The 24800-nt window shown below is 42.4% G+C and overlaps 1 protein-coding gene across 3 annotated transcripts; it reads left to right on the forward strand.

The window, feature by feature from the left end:
• ANKRD29 (ankyrin repeat domain 29) lies at nucleotides 1–24800 on the forward strand. 3 transcript variants are annotated; one of them, XM_083748285.1, is made up of 10 exons: nucleotides 1–382; nucleotides 3869–3979; nucleotides 4454–4552; nucleotides 7556–7654; nucleotides 12126–12224; nucleotides 13232–13330; nucleotides 16407–16655; nucleotides 18706–18801; nucleotides 19350–19448; nucleotides 20680–24800. In XM_083748285.1, exons 1-10 carry the CDS (start codon nucleotides 347–349, stop codon nucleotides 20761–20763), a joined length of 1071 nt encoding a protein of 356 aa, XP_083604411.1. In that variant the 5' UTR covers nucleotides 1–346; the 3' UTR covers nucleotides 20764–24800. The 3 variants fall into 3 exon arrangements, with proteins under 3 accessions (XP_083604411.1, XP_083604412.1, XP_083604413.1); XM_083748286.1 differs by having other exon boundaries at nucleotides 16557–16655; XM_083748287.1 differs by lacking the exons at nucleotides 1–382; nucleotides 3869–3979; nucleotides 4454–4552; ... (1 more) ...; nucleotides 12126–12224; nucleotides 13232–13330 and adding an exon at nucleotides 13853–14161.

Raw genomic sequence — 24800 nt, forward strand, 5'->3', positions numbered from 1 at the left:
AATTCACCGTAGTTGCTAGGTCAGCCGCTTGCGGTGTAACCTAAGCGGGCGAGGGAATTCTCCGAGGGGGCAATGATGAGAGGGCAAAGCGTGCAAGCTGCGAAGGAGAGCAGGCCTCGTGCTGCTGCTGCTGCCTGGCTGGCAGACTGCCGCGGCTCTTACTCAGACGCCGGCTCGGGCGCGGTGCTGCTGCTGCTGCTGCTGCCGCCGCCTGCAGCCCTGCAGCCAGCTCTGCTCCAGCAGCTCCGCAAGGCGAGCCAATGATCGCTGTCGTGCCGACGCCGGGAAAGGCCTGGGAAGGAAGTGCTGCTGGGGAAGCGATGCGGCTTCGCTGGGTTTGGCAGGCATGAACCGCTTGGGGGATCTCACCATGTCCTTCAAGGTAAGCTTTTCCCCAGCCGCGCTGCTCTTCGGCTTCTTCATCATCTTCCAAGCGCTCCTGCGGCTGTGACCCGTTATCACTGCAGATGCCATGGCAGGCCTGCCTCTGGCTTTGCGGGGCAAGCCTGGCTCCTCTCTTTTCTCCTAAGCGCCAATGCAGCTGGCGGGAACCAGGTGGCTGGCTAAAGCAATGTTTGCTTTTTATTAAACGGCGATCGGGGTGGGAGAGTGTTGAAAGGTTAAGCATGTGGAGTGTGGGCGAGGCATTCATTTTCAGGCTCGGTTTGAGACTGAGCTGCGGTGTGTGTGTGTGTTTTAAACTGAGCGGTGCCAAGAAGTGGTGCCGTCCACTTCAGGACAAAACCCTTCACCCACTAATCCCAGATGTGCGAAGGCTGGCCATGTTGAGTGGTGAGGGAAAAGCTCTCTGTCCATGCACAAAAGCACTCCTCTTTTCTCCTGCTAACTATTGCACGTGCTGTGTGGCGGGTGAGACCTAGCATCAGAAACATGCCCTGTGTGGAGCAGTGTTGGAGGAGGCGTTTTCTTCACAACGCAGACATAACATGTCCGAGGATGCTGTATAGAGAAAAGAGTTTGCGCTGCATTATTTGTGTATTTATTATTAATATTCCTGATTTTTTTTTACCTCAGAGGTAATTCAGGAAGTCTCAAGGCAGCTCATAGCAAAACCAACACAGACTGAAAAAATAATAGTTTTAACATAGCAATTAAAGTAATGAACAGTGGATTATAATAATTTCAGTTTGCGTGCAGCCAAGCACCTGCTGAAACAAGTAAGGCTTCTGCCATTGACCAGAATGCAAGGAACAAGGAGCCAAGCTGGCCTCCCTCCACAGAGCATTGTATATTTTACATGCCACAACCAAAAAGGCCCTCTCTCCTGTACCTTTTATGTCTGCCCACCCCCACTTTTGCTCACTATTATATTGTATGAAATTTGAGGCTGTGTTATGCAAGCTGTGTTATGCTGTCAAACTTCCTGCCCCCAGTCATATATTGAAAAAACAAGTTGAAAGTGTTGCACTGCATAGCCTTGCCCCATGCTGTCGACATGTGCACTGGCTATAGGATTCCCTATCTGAGTGAGATCCCTGGGACATTTCCACCAATAGTTTCTCCACTGGCTGGCAGTGGCTCTCCCATGTCTCAGGCAGGGATCTATCCCGCTCCTTGTTACTTGATCCTTTTAGCTGGAAATTCTGAGTAATAGTTATGAAAAATGAAGGTGATGCTTGTCAGTTGTTCCTACTTGGTTATGCTGTTTAGTCAGAGAGAGTGTGTTATCATACTAGGGTGGTAATAAATTAAGATAGGCCGGACTTCAAGGATTGCAGTAAGAAGCCTAAATCCACATAATTCACCCAAGTTCATAAAAGAGAGGAGGATTATAACTCATCAGAAAACAGGTGACAGTTGATAAACAGAAATCTTCACCTGAAAGTGTGCTCATTGGTCTCTATATTATGCAGTTCATGTACAGTGGTACCTCGGGTTACATATGCTTCAGGTTACAGACTCCGTTAACCCAGAAATATTACCTTGGGTTAAGAACTTTGCTTCAGGATGAGAACAGAAATTGTGCTCTGGTAGCGCGGCAGCAGCAGGAGGCCCCATTAGCTAAAGTGGTGGTTCAGGTTAAGAACAGTTTCAGGTTAAGAATGGACCTCCAGAACGAATTAAGTACTTAACCTGAGGTACCACTGTATTCTTGTTTCTTTAAACAGATACTTTCAAGTTTGATGCTGTTTGCAAATATTTAATATTTTTCTTCAACCTGCATCTTACTGCAGAACATTTTGTTCATTTGTATGATTGTGTGTTTTTATGAGCGCTTATTATTGGAGTGCTGGAAAGCTAAAGTGCACAAGCTTCCAAAGAAGAAGAAAAAACAAGCACAATGACAGAAAGATATGAAGCTTTTTGTAGGGAATGACATAGTAGTTTGAATTCAGAGAAAATAAGTAGTTGGATTTTCCTCAGGAAATGGGCAACATCTCAACATTCCCCTAAAAACGACAATTATGTCATCTGGAGAGGATCTATCTTTTCCTTATGCCCTTTGTTAAGCTTTTACCCAGATATAATTTTATTATTTTTGGTTGGTTGGTTGATTAAAATCGACATAAATTTGTATAGGAGTAAAACAATAGAAAACCCCCCCCCCCCCGTCTCTGTTTTTGGAGAAGATGCACATGTGTCACATCCAGCTTCATTTTAGAAGAAGCATTTCCTCCTGTGTAGAAGAAAAAGAGGGTTTCCTCTTCTAAGGTGACACCTGCCATGTATTGTAATTGTAATCTTTAAAACATCTAATTTGTTTTGTGATTCACAAGCAACAACTTTATAATGTAGCTTGTGGTCCTCTAGCATACCAGGGTGTTGGTTCTGCAAGATTTTATGCCCCCTTAGCTGCTGTATGAAGGACACAGGTGGTGCTGTGGTCTAAACCACAGAGCCTAGGATCAGAAGGTCGACGGTTCGAATCCCCACGACGGGGTGAGCTCCCGTTGCTCGGTCACAGCTACTGCCCACCTTGCAGTTTGAAAGCACTTCAAAGTGCAAGTAGATAAATAGGTACCGTTCTGGCAGGAAGGTAAACAGCGTTTCCGTGTGCGGCTCTGGGTCGCCAGAAGCAGCTTAGTCATGCTGGCCACATGACCCAGAAGCTGTACACCAGCTCCCTCGGCCAATAAAGCGAGATGAGCGCCGCAACCCCAGAGTCATTCGCGACTGGACCTAACAGTCAGGGGTACCTTTACCTTTAGCTGCTGTATATTGAATATAGGGCTTTGCCCTAAAAACTATTCTTGTGTGCTTGTTTCACAATGGGCTGATCCCTTTCTGTTCTGATGCATATCTTATCCACCCTTTTGTGACCAAGGGTGTTACAGCTGAGCCAAGTTGGTGTGCTATGTGTGGTCTTTCTGGAGCAGAGCTTTCCAAACTTTTCATGTTGGTGACACGCTTTTTAGACATGCATAATTTCGCGACACAGCAATTCAGTTTTGCATGATTTCGCGACACAGTGATTCAGTTTTATTATCAAACTAGAGGTTATACTAACCCCTTTCCAGGCCCAGGAGGAGCCTGGGGAGCGTTCGCGTGACACACCTACACACTGCAGCCGATACACTAACGTGTCACGACACACAGTTTGGAAAGCTATGTTCTAGAGCATAAAATAATGACTCTATGCTTGCATTAGTGTGTAGGCCCAATACCCACAGGGTACGAAGGTGTTCTTCGAGAGTCAAATGGGTGGAGAGCAGCTTTCCTTTGCGGAACAGCTGTGCTTCTGTTAACCACTTAAGACAAAGCAGAGAACATGCACTAAAAGCATGTTAAAAGCAAAGGGCCCTTGCCAGGAAAGAAGAAAAAAGATCCCTAGTAGCAAGACTTCACAGATATCCCCACGTTTGTCCAGAATAATCTGATTTTTGTTGCATTTTGGTTTTGTTAACAGAAGGAGACACCACTTGCAAATGCTGCGTTTTGGGCTGCAAGGAAAGGAAACTTGGCACTTCTCCAGCTGCTATTGAACAGTGGGCGTGTGGATGTGGACTGCAAAGACAGTGTAAGGACTTTGTGCATGACAGGAACAGATGATTTGCATCTGTTTGCATAATCTGGTCTAGCGGGAGAGTGGGGAAACGACATGAATGCATTATTTTCTTCATATTGAGTGTGCTCAAAAGCAGGAGTCAAACAACACGTTACATGGCAGTTACATGACTGGGACCCCCCTTGCACTTTTATTTTTCTTGAAAAGCACTTTGCACACCTTCCAACAGTTTGCAGACCCTCCAACACATTTCAGCAGAAAATCGAGATTCACTGATCTGGAGTGCTGGGATTCATTTTGCACAGAAGCCATAAACCCTAGCATCCTCTTGTGCTCAAAGTATGGGAATCACAAAGCATTTTGCGTGTGCCAAAAGGCCTTCCCTTCTCTATTGAGTAGGTGCAGAGAAATTATCTACAGCCTTCAGGTTTGCATGGCTTTCTATCCTATTTTTAAGATAATGAGTTTGTATTTCTTTATGCCCAGCTTGGTTCAACAACGCTTATGGTAGCATCATACTATGGTCACAAAGAATGCGTTCGAGAATTGGTGCTGCAAGGAGCTGATATCAACCTTCAGAGAGAGGTACGATAGAATTCTTAATTTTAAAAGGGATTGCAAGAAAGACTGGGCCAAAATGCAAGATTCAAGACCTGTTTTATTGTGAGAACTTGTGGCTGTACGCAATGAGTGACATATATGCGGTCAACCAGTTTGGGCCCTGGTTAGTAGATAGAGCCCTAGTTAGTACGATCAGTTCCTGATGTAATAAGCCATGGTATGCGTTGTGTACTTGTATACAGTCCCTATGCAAAAAAAAACAAAACACAAAAAGCAAGCCAGGAAGCTCAAATTAACCATAGATTTCCATTTCATAAAAGCCAGGAACACATTGATGGCTTCTAAAGAAGAGGATTAGGAAGTCAACTTTCATTTAATTTAAAGTTGGCTTTTGAATCTTGGCTTGTTTGGAATCCACCTTAAGACCCCAGTTTGCACTTAACAGGAAACTCGGATTAACTGCAGCTTCCTGGTTTATTTCTTCGCTTTTGGGGAGCCAGCAAGAGCAAAGGGGGGGGGGGCTGGAGGTGCATGAAGGTCATACATAACCTAGCCAATTAAGCCAGGATTAAACTGTGTAAACACGGCCAGTATCTTTGACTGATGACAGAACACAGAAATGAGTCAGAATAGTGGAGTTGATATTTTGAATTTCCTTGGTTACTTGCAACCAGGATATCAATCTCTTGCTGTAGGGTTGTCAGCCGCTTATCTGGCTTCTGTACAAGCAGGATACATCATTTGCCATTAAACAGCAAGCAGTGTAGTTCAACTCAGACTTGGCCTGACAATTGGAGGTTGCTATTCTCCCAGGATGGTGCTTCTAATCCCCCTCCATCATTATAGCATTTTAATCAACTTCTTTCCTAACAGCCTTTTAAGTACCTTTCTCAAAAGGACTACAGGATATAGTGACAACCACATCCTCATTTTAACATATCCTGTTTGTATGCACAGCTTTTAATTGCAGCTCTCACTGTTGCCTTTTAAACTCAGAGAGAAAATTAATCACCAGTGGAAGTTGCCAGCTTTTCCATGGTATGGCTCCTCTGTTTTGCACAGCTGTAGGGATGTAGGTGGCGCTGTGATTTAACCACAGAGGCTAGGACTTGCCAATCAGAAGGTCGGCGGTTTGAATCCCCACAACAGTGTGAGCTCCCATTGCTCAGTCCCTGCTCCTGCCAACCTAACAGTTCGAAAGCACGTCAAAGTGCAAGTAGATAAATAGGTACCGCTCCAGTGGGAAGGTAAACGCCGTTTCCGTGCACTGCTCTGGTTCGCAAGAAGTGGCTTAGTCATGCTAGCCACATGACCTGGAAGCTGTACGCCGGCTCCCTCGGCCAATAAAGCGAGATGAGCGCCGCAACCCCAGAGTCGGTCACGACTGGACCTAATGGTCAGGGGTCCCTTTACCTTTACCTATGACAGGCAGAAATGCAACAGGTGGAGATTTCCTTATCAAGGCATCTCAGCACTGGGAAAGGCTTCATACATTAAATTTTTATCTGTCATGCAGATATTAAATGCACAGATACCTTATGCGAAGAAGGAGTGGCAAGCTTGATTTGGTGATATCAGAATTCCCTCCAGTAGCAAATAAGTGGTCTGTCTAGGCCTGCGTTAGAATTATTCAAAAACTTAGCATCTTGATAGTGCACCAGGAGCCTGGAGTCATTTTTTCCTGATAACAGAAAACAGGTATATGGCTAAAGAATGACACAATTCTCATCTGTTTACAAAATATGTGTGTATACCTGTCTTGGTTACCTAAAATTAGGATAGTGGTCCCTTTGATGACATCTGCAAATTGCAACATCTACCAGATCTACTGGTGGATAATAGGAGTTTTCCTAGATGAATTTAAAGATGGTTAGAATTGCTTTAGAAGTTGCTGGTATGAGGCTTTCATCCAACAAAGCCCTTTATGTATGTGAGCAGCTCCATTATCTCAGTGTACTTAAGCATCTGATAAAGAGCCCTAGGAGAATAAAGCTAGCATGTCCACTTGACCTAACTCTGAGAATCTCGTTTGAAGTGTTCCTTCAACAAGGGGAAGGCATAGCAACAGATCTCGCTAAACTTATTTTAATGTATCCCGTTTGAGGTACAGATGACCGATTTGCCATATGGTTGCATGCATGCTTTTGTAGCTAACCACTTGTTAAACGGTTTAATGTATTTGTTCCTAGAGCCAGTGTGGTGTAGTGGTTAAGAGCGGTGGACTCGTAATCTGGTGAACCAGGTTCGCGTCTCCGCTCCTCCACATGCAGCTGCTGGGTGACCTTGGTCTAGTCACACTCCTCTGAAGTCTCTCAGCCCCACTCACCTTACAGAGTGTTTGTTGTGGGGGAGGAAGGGAAAGGAGATTGTTAGCCGCTTTGAGACTCCTTAGGGTAGTGATAAAGCAGGATATCAAATCCAAACTCTTCTAGATAACTTGGGATTGTGGTTTAAAACAAATTCTAGAATGGTTATAATACAACATCAAATCATGGGTTATGAAATTGGCTTCAGAAGCTCTCCCCACTGAGATGCAGGAGAAGAAAAAAGGGGGGGAGTGTGCAACCCAAGTCATGTGCACATAGCACTAACTAAACAATGGTTTAACCTTATGTGTATACTAGGCCGCTGCCTTCCTTTCCCCTCACAGCTGTGTTACAGAAATTTAACAGATTGTTTTCTCAGTTGTTCTATCCCTAGGCTATGAAAAGTAGTATTTGAATTTTGGCTTTGTTACTCATTTTGAATTTTTTTTTTTTTTAAGTGTTGGCTGGGAGTGATGGGAGTTGTAGTCCCAATACAACTGGAGGGCACAATGGTTGGTGAAGGCTGTCCTGGAATCTTCCAGAATAGAATCATGTGGGAATGTTTTAACTGACGAGCAGCTGCTGCTAGTTATGAGAATTTGGATTTGCACATTTCAAGCATTACCAACTTTAAAATAAGGTTGTAAAAGACATTGTTATGTAGATTAAATGATATGTACTTGCATACCTAATACATGGGCTTTATGTTTCTCTTTTTCAGTCTGGTGCCACTGCCCTGTTCTTTGCTGCACAACAAGGTCACAATGATATCGTGAAGTTTCTCTTTGAGTATGGAGCCTCCACAGAATTTAAAACCAAAGTAAGAGATTGTGCTTGGCTTTAACACCACGATGATGAATTTTGGCAGGCAGGGATTTGGCATGGAGAGCAAGCGAGAGGCCCATGATATAATTTTGCTTCTTGCCACACAGTTCTCTGGCAGGACATACGCTCGGCTCAGGCTTTTACTACTCCATTTTCATTGTATAAGTGCTGCTCCATTTCCTAATAATTTTTACTCTTTCCGTTGCAAAAGGGCAGAACCAAAGCTGACCAAATTGGTTGTCTCTTTTATGCTACCCAGTGGTGTGAAGTCAAGAAGCAATATCTTAAATGGGGAAAAAGAAAGACAGAAAGAGGCCACTCTGCTTGGAAGTCAAGTTGTATGGAATTTACAGCTGCAGGCACTCAGGCAGCTGGATTTTCTTGAAAAGATGCTGTCATTTCATGTTTAACATGACAGGAGTAGCTACTGTATACCTGCCAAGATAAGACTAAATAACTCATGTGCTTTAGGCTGTCAGATGACCGTGGCCTGAATTGTGAAAGAACTGACTCCTTTCTGTAGTCAATGCCACCTGCACAACTGCTTTAGGCAAAATCTGTTTCTTTGTGCTAGCATGAAATCACCTATGGCTCATGCAAAATGCACTCATCTCACCTTCACCTTTTCTACTCTTGCGCTATATTCTTCATATTAGGGAAGAGTTGAATGTAGGGCAATTTTCCCATCAACTTTTGATGTTGGCCACCTGTTAAAACAATTTCTCACTGAATTTAACTGAACGGAAGCAAACAAAGCACGGAAGTGCACAGATTTGAAAGAGATCTTAGAGTGCTAAGGAAGGACAGATCCACAGAACTGAAGCACCAGTTCCTGTCCTTAGTTTTATGGGACTTAAGAGTCTGTGGCTGCTTTAGTCTCGGAAACAAGGGTGGTATCCAATTAAGTTTTACGTAGAGTAGACTCATTAAAATTAATGGACCTAACTTAGTCATGTCTGTTAATTTCAATGGTTCTCCTCGGAGTAAAACTTAGCTGCATACTACCAAATGACAGTATTCCAACCTAGTGCACAAATCTGTGATGACCTTGTTTTGTTACATTTATTTACTTCTGGAGTTCTTTCTCTCACCCTCACCAAAACTTGTTTTTTATTTATTTCATACATGTAGGCAACCAAAGCTGAGGCACTGGCCCAGCTTGAACATCACACAATAATTTAGCATGATGAGAATGAGCCTAGCTAAGCCTTTGGCTCTGCTGCAGTGCAAGGAGGAGTTTGGAAGCTTTTTCTTCATCCCCGCCCCCTTTATTAACCACAGCTTGTTGTGTCATCCGAACCTTTCAGATTGTGGATGATCATAATTATAAAGCTGGCTTGTTTCAGCAAACTAAGGTTAGCCACGGTTTAGAGTCCAGATTTAATGTAAAAGCAGGAAATTTATCGAACCCTGCACAGAGGAAATGCACGAGTTCCTCCTTGCAAACGTTTGCCCTGGAAGATCAAAAACAAGAGAGATGAGAATTGTGCGTATTTCTTTTCAGAACTTAATGTAATATGAAAATCTATAATAAGTCAGCCAGTGCCAGTGAGAGAGAGAGTGAAAGGGAGCACTCTCTCACATTAAGGCATGCACAGTATTTTTGCTATTTATATACCGCTTAATTATCCAAGGTCTTAAGTGGTGTACATAAGGTAAGTGGTGTACATAAGGATGTAGCCTTCTGCATTCATGTGGCTGGGTAGATAGTCAGGAGAGATTGGCTTTTGCTTTCCTTCCAGATTGCACAGTAACATGGCAATGCAAATATTCCAAAGTAGTGTTATTGGGATGTGCATGTGGAGGCGGGGGGGGGGGGGGACTGCAGCAGAGAACCAGAAAAATTAGAGAGCATGCACAGCTCTTTGTAGCACATTTCACTGCATGTTGGTTTGTTAAAAAAAAAGAAAGAAAGCATTTTGCAATAGCTGAAACCCATTGTCATTATTGACGTGAAATGCACAGCATCAGCAATATGATTTCTGCCTTGGCTTTTCTGGTTTGAAAAGACCTCGCATGTGTAACGCCAGCATTATGCAAAAGTCTCTGCTTTGATTTGCTGATGTGCAATTGTGCCAGGATGGTTTTCATTTCTCGGAATTTCCAGCGTATTTGCCAGAGACAGCTTCTAATTCCCTACAGATGTAGCCAAAATTGTTCCAGAGTTAACATAAACAACTGCATCCAGTACAAAAAAAATGATGAGGAATGTGAAACACCTTCCCTAGGAAGCAGTGCTTGTCATTACTTTTTAGATGAGGAGGAGTAGAGAAATGTCTTAAGTGTAGGAATGAGCATTCATCCTGATTTGCCTGCAGGGTGTTTTATACATTTTCCAGTTAATCGTTTGTTCATTTCACACTTTTCAGTACCAGCTTCCTGTCCAGAAAATGGTCCGTTTCTTTTTTTTAAAGTGGATTTGTTACAGACCTCAGTACCTCTGTGGGAGCAAGTTGCTCACTGGCAGCTCTCCGTGGTGCTACAACTACCAGCCTTCTTCACCTGTGGGAACTTGGTAGAAATGGGTCAAAACAGCTCTTTCCATTGCTGACAGACCAGCTGAACCGTTTCCATCTCAGCCAACTTTAAGAGTGTTTTTACCTCCCCCCCCCATGCTTTTTTCCTTTTGTGTCGTGTTTGCATGGAATATCCTCTTTGTAAAATTCATCTGCAAACCATGCTTTGAGGCTTTGCAGCTGGAGAGCTGGATTAAAATGTGTTAAATAAATAACACCCCCTCCCACTGCTTACCTCTTTTACGTCTGCCCCGTCAGTAATGTCACTTTTCTCTCAGCCAGGCTTCAAAAGCCCTGCTAAGAGAAAAAGTAAAAAAGGAAGGAGATGTCCTGGAAATAGACAACCAGGAGGCAGGATGGCTCACTTCCTTCGACTTGCTTTCTCTTTTAATTGTGCCTCCCAGTTCCCAACTGCATGATGTGTGAAAGGGCAGGCCTTACTTCAAGAAACTGACACAGTTTCATTTTACATGACAGCCCATAGAATTGTAGAGTTGGAAGGGACCCTGAGGATCATCTAGTCTAACTGACTGCAATGCAGGAATAGGCCAGTACAGGAATCAAATGTGTGATCTTGGCGTTATCAGCACCACACTTTAACCAATTGAGCTAACATGTTGGCAGGGGTGGGGGCTGACTTTTGGAACAAAAAAAATGTTGGGATCCAGTGCTAGTGATTTTAAGGAAGTCTGTTGTAATCAGTGCTTTTTTTCTAAAAAAAATGTTTATGGGTACTCTCATTTTACTACACATACATTTAATGCTATTTTATCTATTGATTGGTTTTACCTTGTGGGCTTATAGCCGAATAAAGTATTATCTATCTATCTACTCATACATTGAAATACTGCCCCTCAATGAGGCCGAATTTAGATTCACAAAATGTTTAGGAGTATGTTTGTTATTTATACCCTGCCCTTCTGGCTGGGTTTCCTCAGCAACTCTGGGTGGCTTATAACATAACTAAAACAATAATAAAAACATCAGTCCTTAAAAACTTATCTAAATAGGGCTGCCTTCAGATGTCTTCTAAAAGTCTGATAGTTGTTTATTTCCTTGACATCTGAAGAGAGGGTGTAGATACTAAACTTCATGAATGACTGTAATTGAGAAGTCATAATGTCATAGCCAGTATATTAGGGCCTGTGGCTTTGCAGCAAGACCATTAAAGTCCAAGAAGAAGAAAGCCAAGTTCATGCTGGAAGAAAGAAGAAAAGTGCTTTCCTGTTTTAAGAGACCCTGGATATCAAATCCTTGGATGGGGAATGTTGCTGGAAACTATAAGTGACAGCTGTTTGAAGTAATATAGTGTGGACAAGTTATCAGAAAAAGCCATGTTCAGAATTTCATGCTTTAGGTATATGGGAATTATGTGTTGTTCAGTGGTGGGGTTGATAGCCACATATAGGGACAGTTTCCATTCACTGTGAACTAAACAGGGTCGCCTCCAACTCTACAGTTCTATGATTCTTTGAATATTTACTTAAGCCTTCAACAGGATACACTTATTCCTCCCAAAGTTCTTGTTCCAAGGCCAGGGTTTAAATGTCGTGACACGTTAGTGTGTCGGCTGCAGTATGTAGGTGTGTCATGAGAACACTCCCCACACTCCTGCAGGGGATGGAAAGGGGTTAGTTTAACCTCTGGCTTGATAGTAAAACTGAATTACTGTGTCGTGAAATGATGTGAAAATGAATTACAGTGTCGTGAAATTACGCATGTCTAAAAAGTGTGTCACCAACATGAAAAGTTTGGAAAGCTCTGGCTTAAATTCTGCCACTGCCAGCAGCTTCCCCTGGCATTATCTGCAGAACTTCCGTTTGATTTCTGCATTGCTGCTATTGTATCGTATTGAAATGCAAGATGTAGGTGGTATTCTACAGCCTTTGTCTTTTCCCCTTCACTTATGTCTATTTTGTGCTTTCTTTTTACTCCCCCACCCCTTTGCAGGATGGAGGCACAGCTCTGTTAGCTGCGTGTCAGTACGGGCACATGAGAGTGGTGGAAACATTGCTGAAACACGGTGCCAACGTTCACGATCAGCTTTATGTGAGTTTACTTGGAGTTGGCCTTCAGCCATTCTGACCCTCCCTTTCCCCTGGAATGTTCAAGGTTTAAGGAAACCTTTCCGGGATTCATTTTTTCTGTTAATGAGAAAGCAGAGTGCTCTGGAACTGGTGTTTCTGTGCTACTTTACGTGCTGGAAAGGAGTTGGTGGAAAATTCAAAGCTTGCCCAGTATGCCAGCTCCTCCTTACACTTTGAGCCATTCTACACATTACACAGAACGAGAAGGCAAAATTATAAGCTGTACATGTTTAATATTGCACATGGAGATTGGGAATAATGGAAGCTGCCTTTTATGAAGTTTCCCTGCAGAGAGTTCTCTTGTGCTCAGGAGAGGGGCAGCTACTTCAAACAGCTCTTTTGAGAAGCACTTAAAGGCAGCCCTCCATGCTGGAACTGGAATGTGGGGACTGCCTTTAAGCGCTGTTTGAAGCATTTCACGTACTTCTCCTGCGAGTCGGTGGGTGGCAGCAGGGGAGAGGGTGGTAGAGATTCTCCTTTCCCACCTGCTGTTGCTGCTGCCCACCTGGTCGTAGGAGAAGCATGTGTGCTGCTTCAAATAGCACTTTTGGATAGGATATGAAATATGTAATGCACTTTAAAGCAATGATTGAAATGAAGTTGTTCTTAAAACCAAAAATCTGATCAGCTTCTGTTGCTCAGCAGCACTCACAAAGGACTTCCACAAGAGGCAGACTTCAAATGCACATTTGCTGGAACCATTACTCAGAAAGCACCAGGGTTTATTGTTTAATCTTTAAATTGATTACATGAAAGACTGGAAGCAGACTAATTAAAGAGCAAGCTTGCTTTTTGCATTCATCAATGCTGCAGAAACGTATTAGTAGTTATGAAAAAGATACTTCAGTATATAAGCAGTCTTGCTATGCTTGTGGGCTAATGGAGGAAAGGAAGAGTTCAATGGTTCTGTTAAGAAATCTTTTTTTGCCAGCTTAAAAGCTAATTAAATATTTTATTTAAAAAATTAAGGACGGAGCTACTTCCCTTTTCCTGGCTGCCCAAGGTGGTTACCTGGATTTAATTCGGCTATTGCTGTCTTCTGGAGCAAAGGTCAACCAGCCAAGGCAGGTAATGTTCAGCATTGTTAAGACACAGACAATGTTTTAGTTACCCTCCCTTATTTATTTTTAAGATTGATACTGCCTAGATTTCCCCCTTCATGTGTTCATGTGCTAAGACTAACCAGCTGTGCCTTGGTGCTGACTACATTCCAGTTATTGGTGTGCCTTTGATATGGAAGTTAATATTTGATCAAATTTGGATACATGTGCTGCTGTTGGGTTTTCTATACAGACTGCCGAGGTTGTAGTTTAACTTCCTCTAATACTTGGCATTTCTGGTTATGCATTCTTACTTAGATTATAGGTATTTCCTTGAATCTGTCCCATGGAACAGTTGAAGGAGGTATGTGTGCCATGGAATCCTTAGAGGACACAAAAGTCAGAAAGTTAGTTAAGAAATTTGTTCTATCTCCCCAACAAGACCAGAACAGCTACAAGGGGTGGAAAACCTCAGGCATGTGGACCATATGTGGTCCTCCTGGGCTTTGCCTGGCCCTAAGCCATGCTCCCTGCTCATATGCCTGTTGCTTGAGCATGGAAGCTTCTGGGCGTATACATGCAAAAAAGCCTCTTCACTTTCAGGGCTCTGGGATGTAACATTTCTCCACCCATTTTTGGCTTTGGCCCTGCCCACCACTGGCATGGGGACAAAGGAAGGTTCCCCATGAGGGACTGTAGCCCTTGGGTTCAAAGAGGATCCCTACTAACAGGAAATGCCCAGTGCCACAGAAATCCGGCTGAAGTCCAGAGCCACCTACCGACTGAACTATATTGCATCAGAGGTTATTTTCTACCAAGAGTAGATGAAGGTGTAAATGCGGGAAATTGCAGGTTCTGGGTAAGTAGGTTCCTTAAGCATTTACATTCACAGGTTGCTGATAACAAGCATGAACTCAAGTGATGTGGCTTCTCATTTGGTATTTCCAGGCACACAAAGCCACAATTAACTATAGGATGTGTACAAATCTTGTTAGCATCCTGTGTTTCCTTATTGCTATAACATAAGAAGAACCCTCCTGGATCAGGCCAAAGGCCTATCTCATCCAGCATCCTGTTCTCACAGGCCACCCAATTCCCCATGAGAAATTTACAAGCTGGACCTAAGCGCAACAGCACTCAGTTCTCCTGCAGGTTCCAACCACTGAACCATACTGCCTCTGCAAGTGGAGTTAGAATGTAGCCATTGTGGCTGGTAACCACTGATAGCCTTGTTCTCCATTCATTTGTCTACTCTTCTTGAAAGCCCTCTTGTGGGAATGAATTACATAGTTTAAATTTGCACTGTGTGAAGAAATTTCTTTCTTTTGTCATTATTGAATCTCTTTATCATTCAGCCTCACTTTGATTGACTATATCTGAACTTTTTCCAGTTCCACAGTATCCTTTTTGAGGCAAGGGAACCAGAATTGTATGCACTATTTATTGCCTTGTTCCTCATGTGTTTTTGGAATTTCTGCCACTATCATTATGCTCTTTTCACTTTGCACCAGCCTGTCCACAGTTTCAGTTGCTTCCAACAAAAAATAATTGTTTATTATGAGACCTTTTTATTGGATACTACTTATATTATTGGATAAACAGGGCCCAAAGCAATCTAGTCCACAAGTAACCCTGTCACCTCTTCAGTTGGCAGATCTACTGTTGACTCAGAAGGTTATGGCCTGAACTAACAGGTTTACTGCAGTTGAGTCTTCTAAGGTTACTAGTTCTAGGAAACACTGACACCTTGTGACACTGAACTGTTTACAGGAAATGAGATAAGATAATAAATGTTGCAGTCCTATACATATCTATTCAGTGGGACTTAGTCCTGGATAACTGTGTACAGGATTGCATCCTAAGTGCCTTGTTTGGTTCCCACTAAGGTCCATGAAAGCCTTTGCATTTTTTCTTTGTATTCATATTTCCAGTTGTTGCTGGCATCAGTCTGTATCAGAAGACAGTGGAAGAGTGTGGCTTTGTGGGTAAAGTCAAATCACTGGAGAGTTACAGTGCCTGCTGTGGCTGTAGAGACATGTTTTATTGCAGTTGGGGCAGATGAAGGTGTTTGCTTTTGCTGCTATAGGTGCACCATGGCATTTCTTCTCTCTGCATTCCTCATCACTGAACATATCAAGAAATAAGCATTTCAAACCTTCTCTAGTTCTACCATTTGATATTCAAGAAACCTTGGTGACACCAGCCACAAACCAATATTTTTTCCAACCCGTGGTTGAAAACATACACAAGCTAACCACAAAATTTAACTGCTGCACAGCATGGTCACTAGTAGAAAGAGCAATTTCCTTTCTGAAATACAGTGGTACCTTGGGTTACATACGCTTCAGGTTACAGACTCCACTAACCCAGAAATAGTACCTCGGGCTAAGAGCTTTGCTTCAGGATGAGAACAGAAATCGCGTGGTGGCGGCGCGGCAGCAGCAGGAGACCCCATTAGCTAAAGTGGTGCTTCAGGTTCAGAACAGTTTCAAGTTAAGAACGGACCTCCGGGACGAATTAAGTACTTAACCTGAGGTACCACTGTACAGAGTTTTAAATTTGCATCCTGTATAAGCTACAGGTATAAAGAAGCGCATTTCTTATCTCAGCAGAATTATATATTCTATGGTTGCAAAACTGTTTGGGTTTTTTAAAAAAGAAGAAGATGCAAAGCTTTTGTAAACTGAATTGGGCACAGGAAGTAAAACTCAAGAAGCTCCTCTCCCTCAGCCTTGTTTTTCCACTTCAGCACTGTTTAAACTGTTTATTTTTGTTTAAAAAGAGTCCTTCAAAATAATACAGAACTACACTTCATGACCTGATAACAAACAAAATAGACTCTTGTCTGCGTTAAGCTTTAGAAGGAACCAGTACTTCCTGCTTCTTAAGCTTTGGTATAGCATCTGATAATAATTAAGGCGTTTAAAACAGAGAAAATACTGTTTGTTATACAGCGTACTGTTTTCATCTTATTAAGTTATTGAACATTTCATTTGCACTGTTCAAACTTTTATTCAGCCACAAGGACATGCTGAAATACATAGATTCTGTTTGCCTGTTTGCATTCCCTGAATGCTGAGCTGAACACCATGTCCCTTCTCCAGGGGAAAACAGGTTTTCATCAAGGATTCAAGTTCATTTTGTCCTTGAGTTCCAGCCAGAATCTTGTGGTGAGCTGCCAGAGCTGTTCAGCGTGCTGCCTGTATCAAACTGATGGGTCCTGTTTTGCATGTTATTTCGTCTTCTTCTTAAAGGATGGGACAGCTCCATTGTGGATAGCCTCTCAGATGGGTCACAGTGAGGTAGTGCGAGTGATGCTGCTCCGAGGAGCAGAACGAGATGCTACAAGGAGTGTGAGTAGCTGCCTTTTGTTTTGGGGGCTTTATATTAGAAGAAAAGGAGTCAACAGTTCTCTGTGATATGGTGAACAGGAGTAGGGAGCCTGTATGTTGTTGGAGTCCACCTCCTATTAGCTATAACCAGCATGGCCAGTCATCAGAAATTATGGGAGCTGGTGTTTAGCAACCTATGGAGGGCTACATGTTTCCCACCCATATTCTAGAATATCTCATTGGTGTGCTGTGACAATCAGCACTGCAGAATAGGTTGGCTAGCATCCCTCTCAATTATCTCTCATTGGAAGGGGCATTTTACAACAGAAGAAACAGCTTCTTCTGTTTCCAAGTTGGAGATGTTTTACAAAACCAGAACACAGAAACATACTTAAGAAAAAAGCCAATCCCTTTCCTCTTGGTAATAAAAGTGTAAATTAAACAGTTAACCTTTATCTCTGAGTGGTCCCTGTCACTGTCTGCCATGTTACTAAGAAAAATTTGGTAGGTCAGTAGCGACAAAGATGTAGTGCTCAGATCCACTTGGTTATTTGTTATTTCTCAATAGATTACACAGCATGGCCTTGGCACTGAAGGCAAGTTTGAGGGCTGACGCATTTTGGAGGCTCAGTTTAAGATCAAGGATAATCTGTATCTAAAGAACCTCTTACCAAATGTTGCATGCCCAGTAGAGTTCTTTTTCTTGAGCACTAGCCTTCTGTGGTAACTGATAGATTTCATAAGGGTCTGCTGTTCAAAATAAAGTAAAGCCCACTGGATACACAGTTCACTCAAATGAGTAGAATATAATAGATTAGGATTATTCTTGTTTAGTAAACCACCAACTCTTCGCCATTATTATTACTTTTATTATGCACCAGCAGGTCCCGGGTGGATTACAATTTTAGAATTAAAAACAGTTAAAACAAATGACAATCACAGGAAAAGAGTGGGAAATGACTTCCTAGTTTATGTATCTGTGTGATGTGTACATTTGTGAATTTCACATTTTTAGGTATGTCCTTAAAACCACTTAGTTGTACATCTATAAATGCAATGTGCGTGCCGTTCCTTTGGTCATAGCAGCCATTGTGGTGGGGGGAGAGCTGCAGACTGCCCTCCTGACACCAGCATTGCTACAGCTTACCTGTAGAGGGTAAAGCAGCAGTGGCAAAATTGAGGCTGTGTAGATGCACCAGGGGAAACACCATATTCGCCCCAGACTCAATGCTGCCTTGTAACAATCCTGGTGTCAACAGGGTGGCTGCCCAATTGCAAGCAGAGCTGGTTCCATAAAAAGAAGGAAAAGGTAGTAGCAATTCTCCCTTTCTCCTCTTCAGTCTTACGTAATATTTATTTTGCTGCTGCTTAAGCAGTGGCAAGGCCCTCCACCTCCCCGCTCCAAGGTCCTACCTTGAGTGAAGCATTCTGGGCATGCTGGCACTGCTATGGTTTGCTGCTGCCGAAGCCCTATTTAGAGGGAAATTGTACAGTAATTCTAAACCTTTTCCGAATAATTTTAGGTAGTAAACTGCAGCAGGGGCACAGGGAGTCTCAGCCATCGCTCCTAGAATGCTTTACTCCAAGGAATGCTTTGCCCCTGAACCTTTCTTGAGAGAGGCAGGGAGCGAGGAGGCGGAGGGCTTTTGATGGCAGCAAGCATGTCATGCTATACCAGGGAAGGCAAGCCCAAGTTAACCAGCCTCACCACCTGAGCCAATTGCTTCACTTTGCTGAGTGGCGATGCTAGCTCAGTTCAATAGGACCTATTCCTAGATTAAGTGACTATAGTATCACAGTTTAGGAATGTTTCAATGGCAATATTTTTAAACATTGAAATCTGCAAACCTAGGGTATGGATGTCATAAAAGCACTGCTGCTACATGCAGTAAGGGCTTCATGTACAGTAAGGACACTCAAAGCCTGCTTATGGGAGAAATAACATGCTCTAAATGGGTTATAATGAATGGGAGGACCCTTCCCTTATGAATTCTATACAAGGACAAGTCTAAAACAGGACAAATGGTCATCTTCAATTCATGTTTCTTCTCTCTCCTCCTTTCTGTTGTAGGATGGCACAACTGCTTTACTTAAAGCTGCGAACAAAGGATATAGTGATGTTATAGAGGAATTGCTTAAATTCTCTCCTACGCTTGGTTTATTGAAGGCAAGTACTGAGAAAATATTTAGGATGCTCGGAACCATAGTGCTCTTGGATGCCGTGGGAGCTCTCACTAATTTCAGTGGGACTCTCACAGAAGTTGCTCAGTTTGACTCAAAATCCTAAGTTATTTCAAATATTTTTCTAATATAGAGATATTAATATAAATCAGAGCAGGGTCCTGGGTCTTTTCCCTATTACATATGCCAGGCTTCCTCAAACTCGGCCCTCCAGATGTTTTGAGACTACAATTCCCTTCATCCCTGACCACTGGTCCTGCTAGCTAGGGATTGTGGGAGTTGTAGGCCAAAAACATCTGGAGGGCTGAGTTTGCGGAAGCCTAACATATAACATATGCCATGTCTCAAACTCAGGTGGGTTAAAGTCTTCTTATGCCCACCCATCTGTTGGAAATGGTTGGAAAAGACTGCTACCGACTCCGCCAGAACCCTTCCTGCATTACTGTTAAGAGACCTGAGATTTAAAAGTAGTTATTATTATTATTAGCAATATCATCTGCATATAGATATATTTTATGTTTTTGTTTATACTAGAATGGAACATCAGCTCTCCATGCCGCTGTTCTTGGGGGCAGCGCTAAAGCAGTAGCACTACTCATAGAAGCAGGAGCAGATCCGCTCCTTAGGAACAAGGTAGTGTGCTTTTGTTTTAAGATTGTCAGACCTTTGAAACTGTTAGGAAAGTCTCAGTCTTTGCATGAATCTCTTTGTAGAAATTCGTAGTAATTTTAGCCTGAAGTTTTACATTCGGAACAAAAACAGAGAATAAATTCTCCATGTCGTATATTTCCATTAGAGGGCAGCACACTCTTGGGAAAAATTGTTTGCGTCAACCACATTCATCCCGCAAGGTAATTCTGTTACCTGTTGCAGGAAAATCATCCTAGTTTCAACTGGCACCTTTAAAGACTAATAAATCTGTTTGGGCATAAGGTTTTCTGGACATTTCTGTCATTACAGAATTGCACCACCGCCTCTTCTAAATTTACTGGAGCCTCCACATTATACTAGAATACAAATCTGTGTAGACCGATATAGTATTTTTCCTCCTCAAGGGAAGCCCAAAGTCAGTTCATTACAGATCTAGTTTAAATGCTACTGAAGCCTGAATGTAAATTTGAGTGTCAGCTGATCCTGCTCTCATGAGTGCCAAAGACAGTAATCATGATTTTATTGGAAAGAAATCTATGTTTAATAGTCATTCATCCCTGCAGCATAGCATATAGAGCAAGGATGGGGAACATGTGGCCCTCCAGATGTTGCTGAACACCAGCTCTGACCATTGCTCAAGCTGGCTGGGATTGATGGGAGTTGGAATCCAACAAGGTGTGGATGGCACAGGTTCACCATATCGTAGAACCTTTTTGACTCATTTTCTTTCAACTTAAAAGCCAGAAAACAAAAGGCAATAACTTGCACTCCTTGCAGTGTCTTGATGTGCTCCTTGAAGCAGAATCACTGCCCTGCAGCGGTCCAGGGAAGTCACTAGAATATGATGGGGTAGCTTGCTGAAGACCCCTTTTGATCTGCCCTGGGGATGGGAAGTGCAGAGTCCTGCAAATGGCATTGGTCCTAGCCTCAGTCACCATGGTCAGTGGTCAGGGATGTAGTTGAGCAACAAGCAGAGGACCACGTTAGCCACCCTGTTACAGTCCCTGTTAAACAAGCATGCTGAAAGGCTCAGTAATACAGCATTGGTATATTTTCTGATGAGAAGTGCATGAGTCCACAGTTGAATGTAGCTCAGTGCAGAATGTTGAATGCCGGTGCTCCTTTGGGTGATGTTCCTTGAAGTCTGCTGCATGAGAACCAGATGGTGAAAGTCCTTTCTCTGGTTTCCAACCAACTTGTGTCTTGTTTCCAGAAAAATGAATTGCCTTCAGATTTAACAAAAAACGAGCGCATCCTACGGCTTCTGCAGACCAGAGAAAAGCACCGAAAGAGCTAATACAGCTTTGCGTCTCAAGAGAGAGCCAATGAGCCCTGCCCATATTCGCCCTCAAGCAAAGCTAGTTATCCTGCAGAACTGGAAATGTTTTGCTGAGACTCAAGCAACATGCCCTGACTCTTCTCTGTGAACAAGGTTAGGGTTCTCCATGGAGTGGCACTGCTAAGGTCCTAACACTACTGCACTCACCAGATTTTTGTCTCTGGCTTCAGATGCAGGGAAGACTGGGTCGCTAAGTGGCTTTCCTGAATAAAGTCTTTTTCTGTTCCAGAGAAATATTCCTTTGCTGTAGCATTATCTGTTCCTTGAAGTAAACCTCCTGTTTCTTATCAAAATTTGCACAGGTCTTTTTAGTTGTGCTCTGGCAAGTCCAGTTTGGTCTGAGCCCTTCTCAGGGTATGCAGATGGCACAGACGGGGGCACCAGCAGTTTGGTTTCTCATAGTGCTTCATGCCTCCTTTTATAGCCCATTGGTGTCATGGTACCAATTAGGCCATTTGCTCACTGGTGTCATAAAGGTTTCTGATAAAAATGTGGGATGTTCAGTTACTTGCAGCAGCACTCCACTGCTAAGGCACACATCACCTGTTAGATTGTAGTTGTCACAGTGCAGGGGGGCAGGGTTATTGGGGGGGTGCTTGTGGGTGGGGGAGGTAAGGAAGATGTTGGCAGGAAGGGAGCAAAGCCCAAAGTGGGTGCCACCCCCTTGGGTCTGTCTTCCTGTCCACCCGGTAGGTTGTCAGGAGAGGGACAACTTCCTCTTGCTGAATTGAACACCCAGAAGAGAGCTGCTGTGATTAGGCTCAGAGTCACATGCAGCTCTAGGGCTGCAGGCTGCCAGCTCCCGTCATGTTGGGATGATATAACTGTTAGCATTCTTTAATACCAAGGCCCACTTCATAAATTATATTCTTACTACACACATAAGTACCTAGTGGTAATCTCTAGACAGATTTCATATTGCCTACCTAATGATGCTTTCCATTTATTTATTCAAGACCTATCTTCCTATATAGAGATTCTGTCTGTCTGTCTGTCTGTCTGTCTGTCTGTCATCTATCTATCTAATGCATATCTCATGGAGCTTTGCATCTGTTTGTATATTGCCCTTCAAATTATTTATCCAAGTATGGTTTACAATGCGTATTAAGTTTTCCTAAATCTAAGAAAAGCATAATGCATGGTTAAGCCCTTACCCAACTGGTTTGTCTACTACTGAATCCCAGAAGGTTTTTGGAGCTACATTGAGCAAGCACAATAATACGCTAGGAAGCCCAACCATGCAGGAAAGGCTAGCAAACACATGTTCTATGCAATTTAAATCAATTTTTGAAGAGATTTGCCTTCATTCTGGGATGGGATACTTAAAGCAGGCAAAACAATAAATTTTATTTCACATACTAATTATTTAAAATTGCTGCAGGCGTTCAGGATTTCTATGATTAACTGACTGTTAGGGGGAGGGAAGTACACTACTATAATATGGAATAAGGGTCTGTGGCTGGGATTCAACTAAGTTGTTGTGAACAAGCAAAACTCTCCTCCTCGCCCCCAAATCTGCTCTGGAGGCTTGGAGAACCCCAGAGCAGGCTTGGGGGGCATGCAAGGAAGGAGAGAGGGCAAAGCCCCATTGTTCGAGTGAAACTAGCAGTACATTGAAGCCAATCCTATGTGTGCCTGTTAGTCCTTTGGAACAGTCCCAAGAACAAAGTGAGTAGTGAAAGCCTATTATTCTGTAAAAGAATACAGTTAAGATTATATTTGTTGGATCAAACCAAGGGTCCATCTAGCCCACATAGTGTCCTTTTTCCAACAGTGGCCAGCCAAATTGTTCCTAGAAACACACTTGATGGCAACTGTTGTCCCCCATTGGTATTCAGGGGCATGCTATCTCTGAACAGTGACATTCTAGTTAGTTAACAAAATTTACAGAGCACTTCTACAAAAAACAAACAAACCTCTAAGTGAGTCAGGACTGTGTATACATTACTGTTTACTCTGCATCCCCATTGCTGGTTTTTTAAAGCCATGTACATACAACATTAGCCACAATTCATATCTATCCCGAAGTTTATTGAGAAATCCTGCTGTTTAATGTGTTTTCTTTGAACCAGCTTCCATCCAAGCTGAAAACTTAAGGTACAGTCACTTCGCAGTTCAGCTGAGGTGTACAGTATGCAGTTGAGAAAGCCATTGCATGTGTGCAGATGATTGCTTAATGAATAGGAGTTCTGAAGAGATTGCTTCGCTGTGTCCTCTCTGCCCATTTGTGTGGATAGACAGCAGGTGACTTAGGAACACATCAAACTTGACTGGTGTGTACAACACCAAACAAAAGCAACTTGAAACGCAGCAGGGAAAACAATCTTGCTGCATTTTAAAACTGGTATTGTGTACCTAGCCTACATAAAAGTATACACTATTATAAAGTTTAGCTGTTAAAGCTATTAACCATCAATAGCTTTGTACTGGACTGATACATTTCTCTATCTGGGTCAGCTGAAAGAAAAACTAGAGACAGTCACCAAGCCTGTAACATATTTTAGGCACGAGAATCTACCATACAGGTGCTAGAAACATGCACAGCATAAATAAATCATCTTTAGTATTTATCAGCTCCTGTGAATTAGACTTCCTTCAGAAACCAGAGCAGCACAGATATCCTGCTGAACAGATACAAACCAATGGCATAGGAGCCTTTACATCAATAAGTGGTGCTAAAAAAACCCTTATGTCTGATAATTTGCAACAGCCTATTTTTCTAGCATAGTCAGGATTGATAACTCCAGGTGCATTGATAACTCCAGGTGCAATATGACTGAAACGTTATCCCAGCTGTCAATATAAAGAGACTCTGTTTATTATCTTTCCTTGTGAACTGCTATGTTCATATGCCAGTTTTTGCTAGTTATAACTAGGTGCCAACTATTGAGGGTCTTTTGTGCTTCTCTAATTTGATAGAAATCATGCTACTCAGTTGCTTGTGTCAGAGTGGACATATTTTCAGGGCCAAAGGAAATCAAAATACCATTTGCAAAGGCTGCAGGCTCAAAATTCAGCTGCAATATTTCACTGTTACCTTGGTAAATAATAATGTTTAAAAAACCCATTTTGCTGTTGCTCAACTATATTGAGCCATTTTGACGTATGCTGTAGACTTCAAGGATCATAGCTATTGCAAAACAAAGAGTCTGATCTATAGGAGGAAGGGAAAGAAGTGGTGAAGAAAGGCTCTAATGAATTGCAAACACAGAGAATGCACTTTTCTAATAAAAAGTTTTGGAGCACTATGCTTAGCACAAGATAAAAGCAAGCTGCTTGTGTGTGTTACCATTAATACTGTGATACATAGGTTAATGTTTTGGGGTTTTGTTTTGTTTTGTTTATGTTTGTGTCTGGGTTAATTCTCCTTTAAAAGCTGCTGAATTAAAGCCTCTTGCCGTCCCATTTACCTTTGGGAGTTTAGCAGGGGTAGTGAGGGTGCCAGGATTGCTGAAACTTTCAGATTTTATTTCCCCAGCCAGCAGATATGCCAATGCTTAACACTGGTATGGAAGGAAGATTTGTCTACTGTTATATAATGGTTTGAGAAGGCAACTTATGCTGAGTACCAAAGTATTTCTATGATATTATTTCTGGTATATTGTTATTTGTTGCATTTATCCATTGCTTTATATAGAAAATGTCTCAAAGTGGCTTACACCACGATAAAATACAAAACAGCTAAAACATATTTATGTCTGATATAGAATGTTGCTTGGTTAAAAAGAACAACCCTGGTTATAGTGTCATGTTTTGATATAAGTGTAGCTAGTTAAGATGGTGTTGTAGTCAGTCTTATGGTATACCTGTGAAGCCTTAAATTATATTACAAAATCTGGAGCTTCATTCCTTTTGTGACAACATTTAGCATTATTTTTTTGCAATATACAAATGATTCATTTAAAACATCTGGCCTATAATGCTTGAATTAAAGGAAGATATATCCATGTGTTAATTTTATAGTTCTACAATAAATTTTGTGTAGTTCAACATTA

Source organism: Podarcis gaigeae (genome assembly GCF_964106915.1).
Source record: "Podarcis gaigeae genome assembly, chromosome: 7".
NCBI lineage: Eukaryota > Metazoa > Chordata > Lepidosauria > Squamata > Lacertidae > Podarcis > Podarcis gaigeae.

Coding starts and splice junctions, on each gene's coding strand:
- ANKRD29 (XM_083748285.1), top strand. CDS start 347: ATGAACCGCTTGGGGGATCTCACCATGTCCTTCAAG. Junction 16,656..18,705: donor AACGAGATGCTACAAGGAGT/GTGAGTAGCTGC, acceptor TTTCTGTTGTAG/GATGGCACAACTGCTTTACT. Junction 18,802..19,349: donor CTACGCTTGGTTTATTGAAG/GCAAGTACTGAG, acceptor TGTTTATACTAG/AATGGAACATCAGCTCTCCA.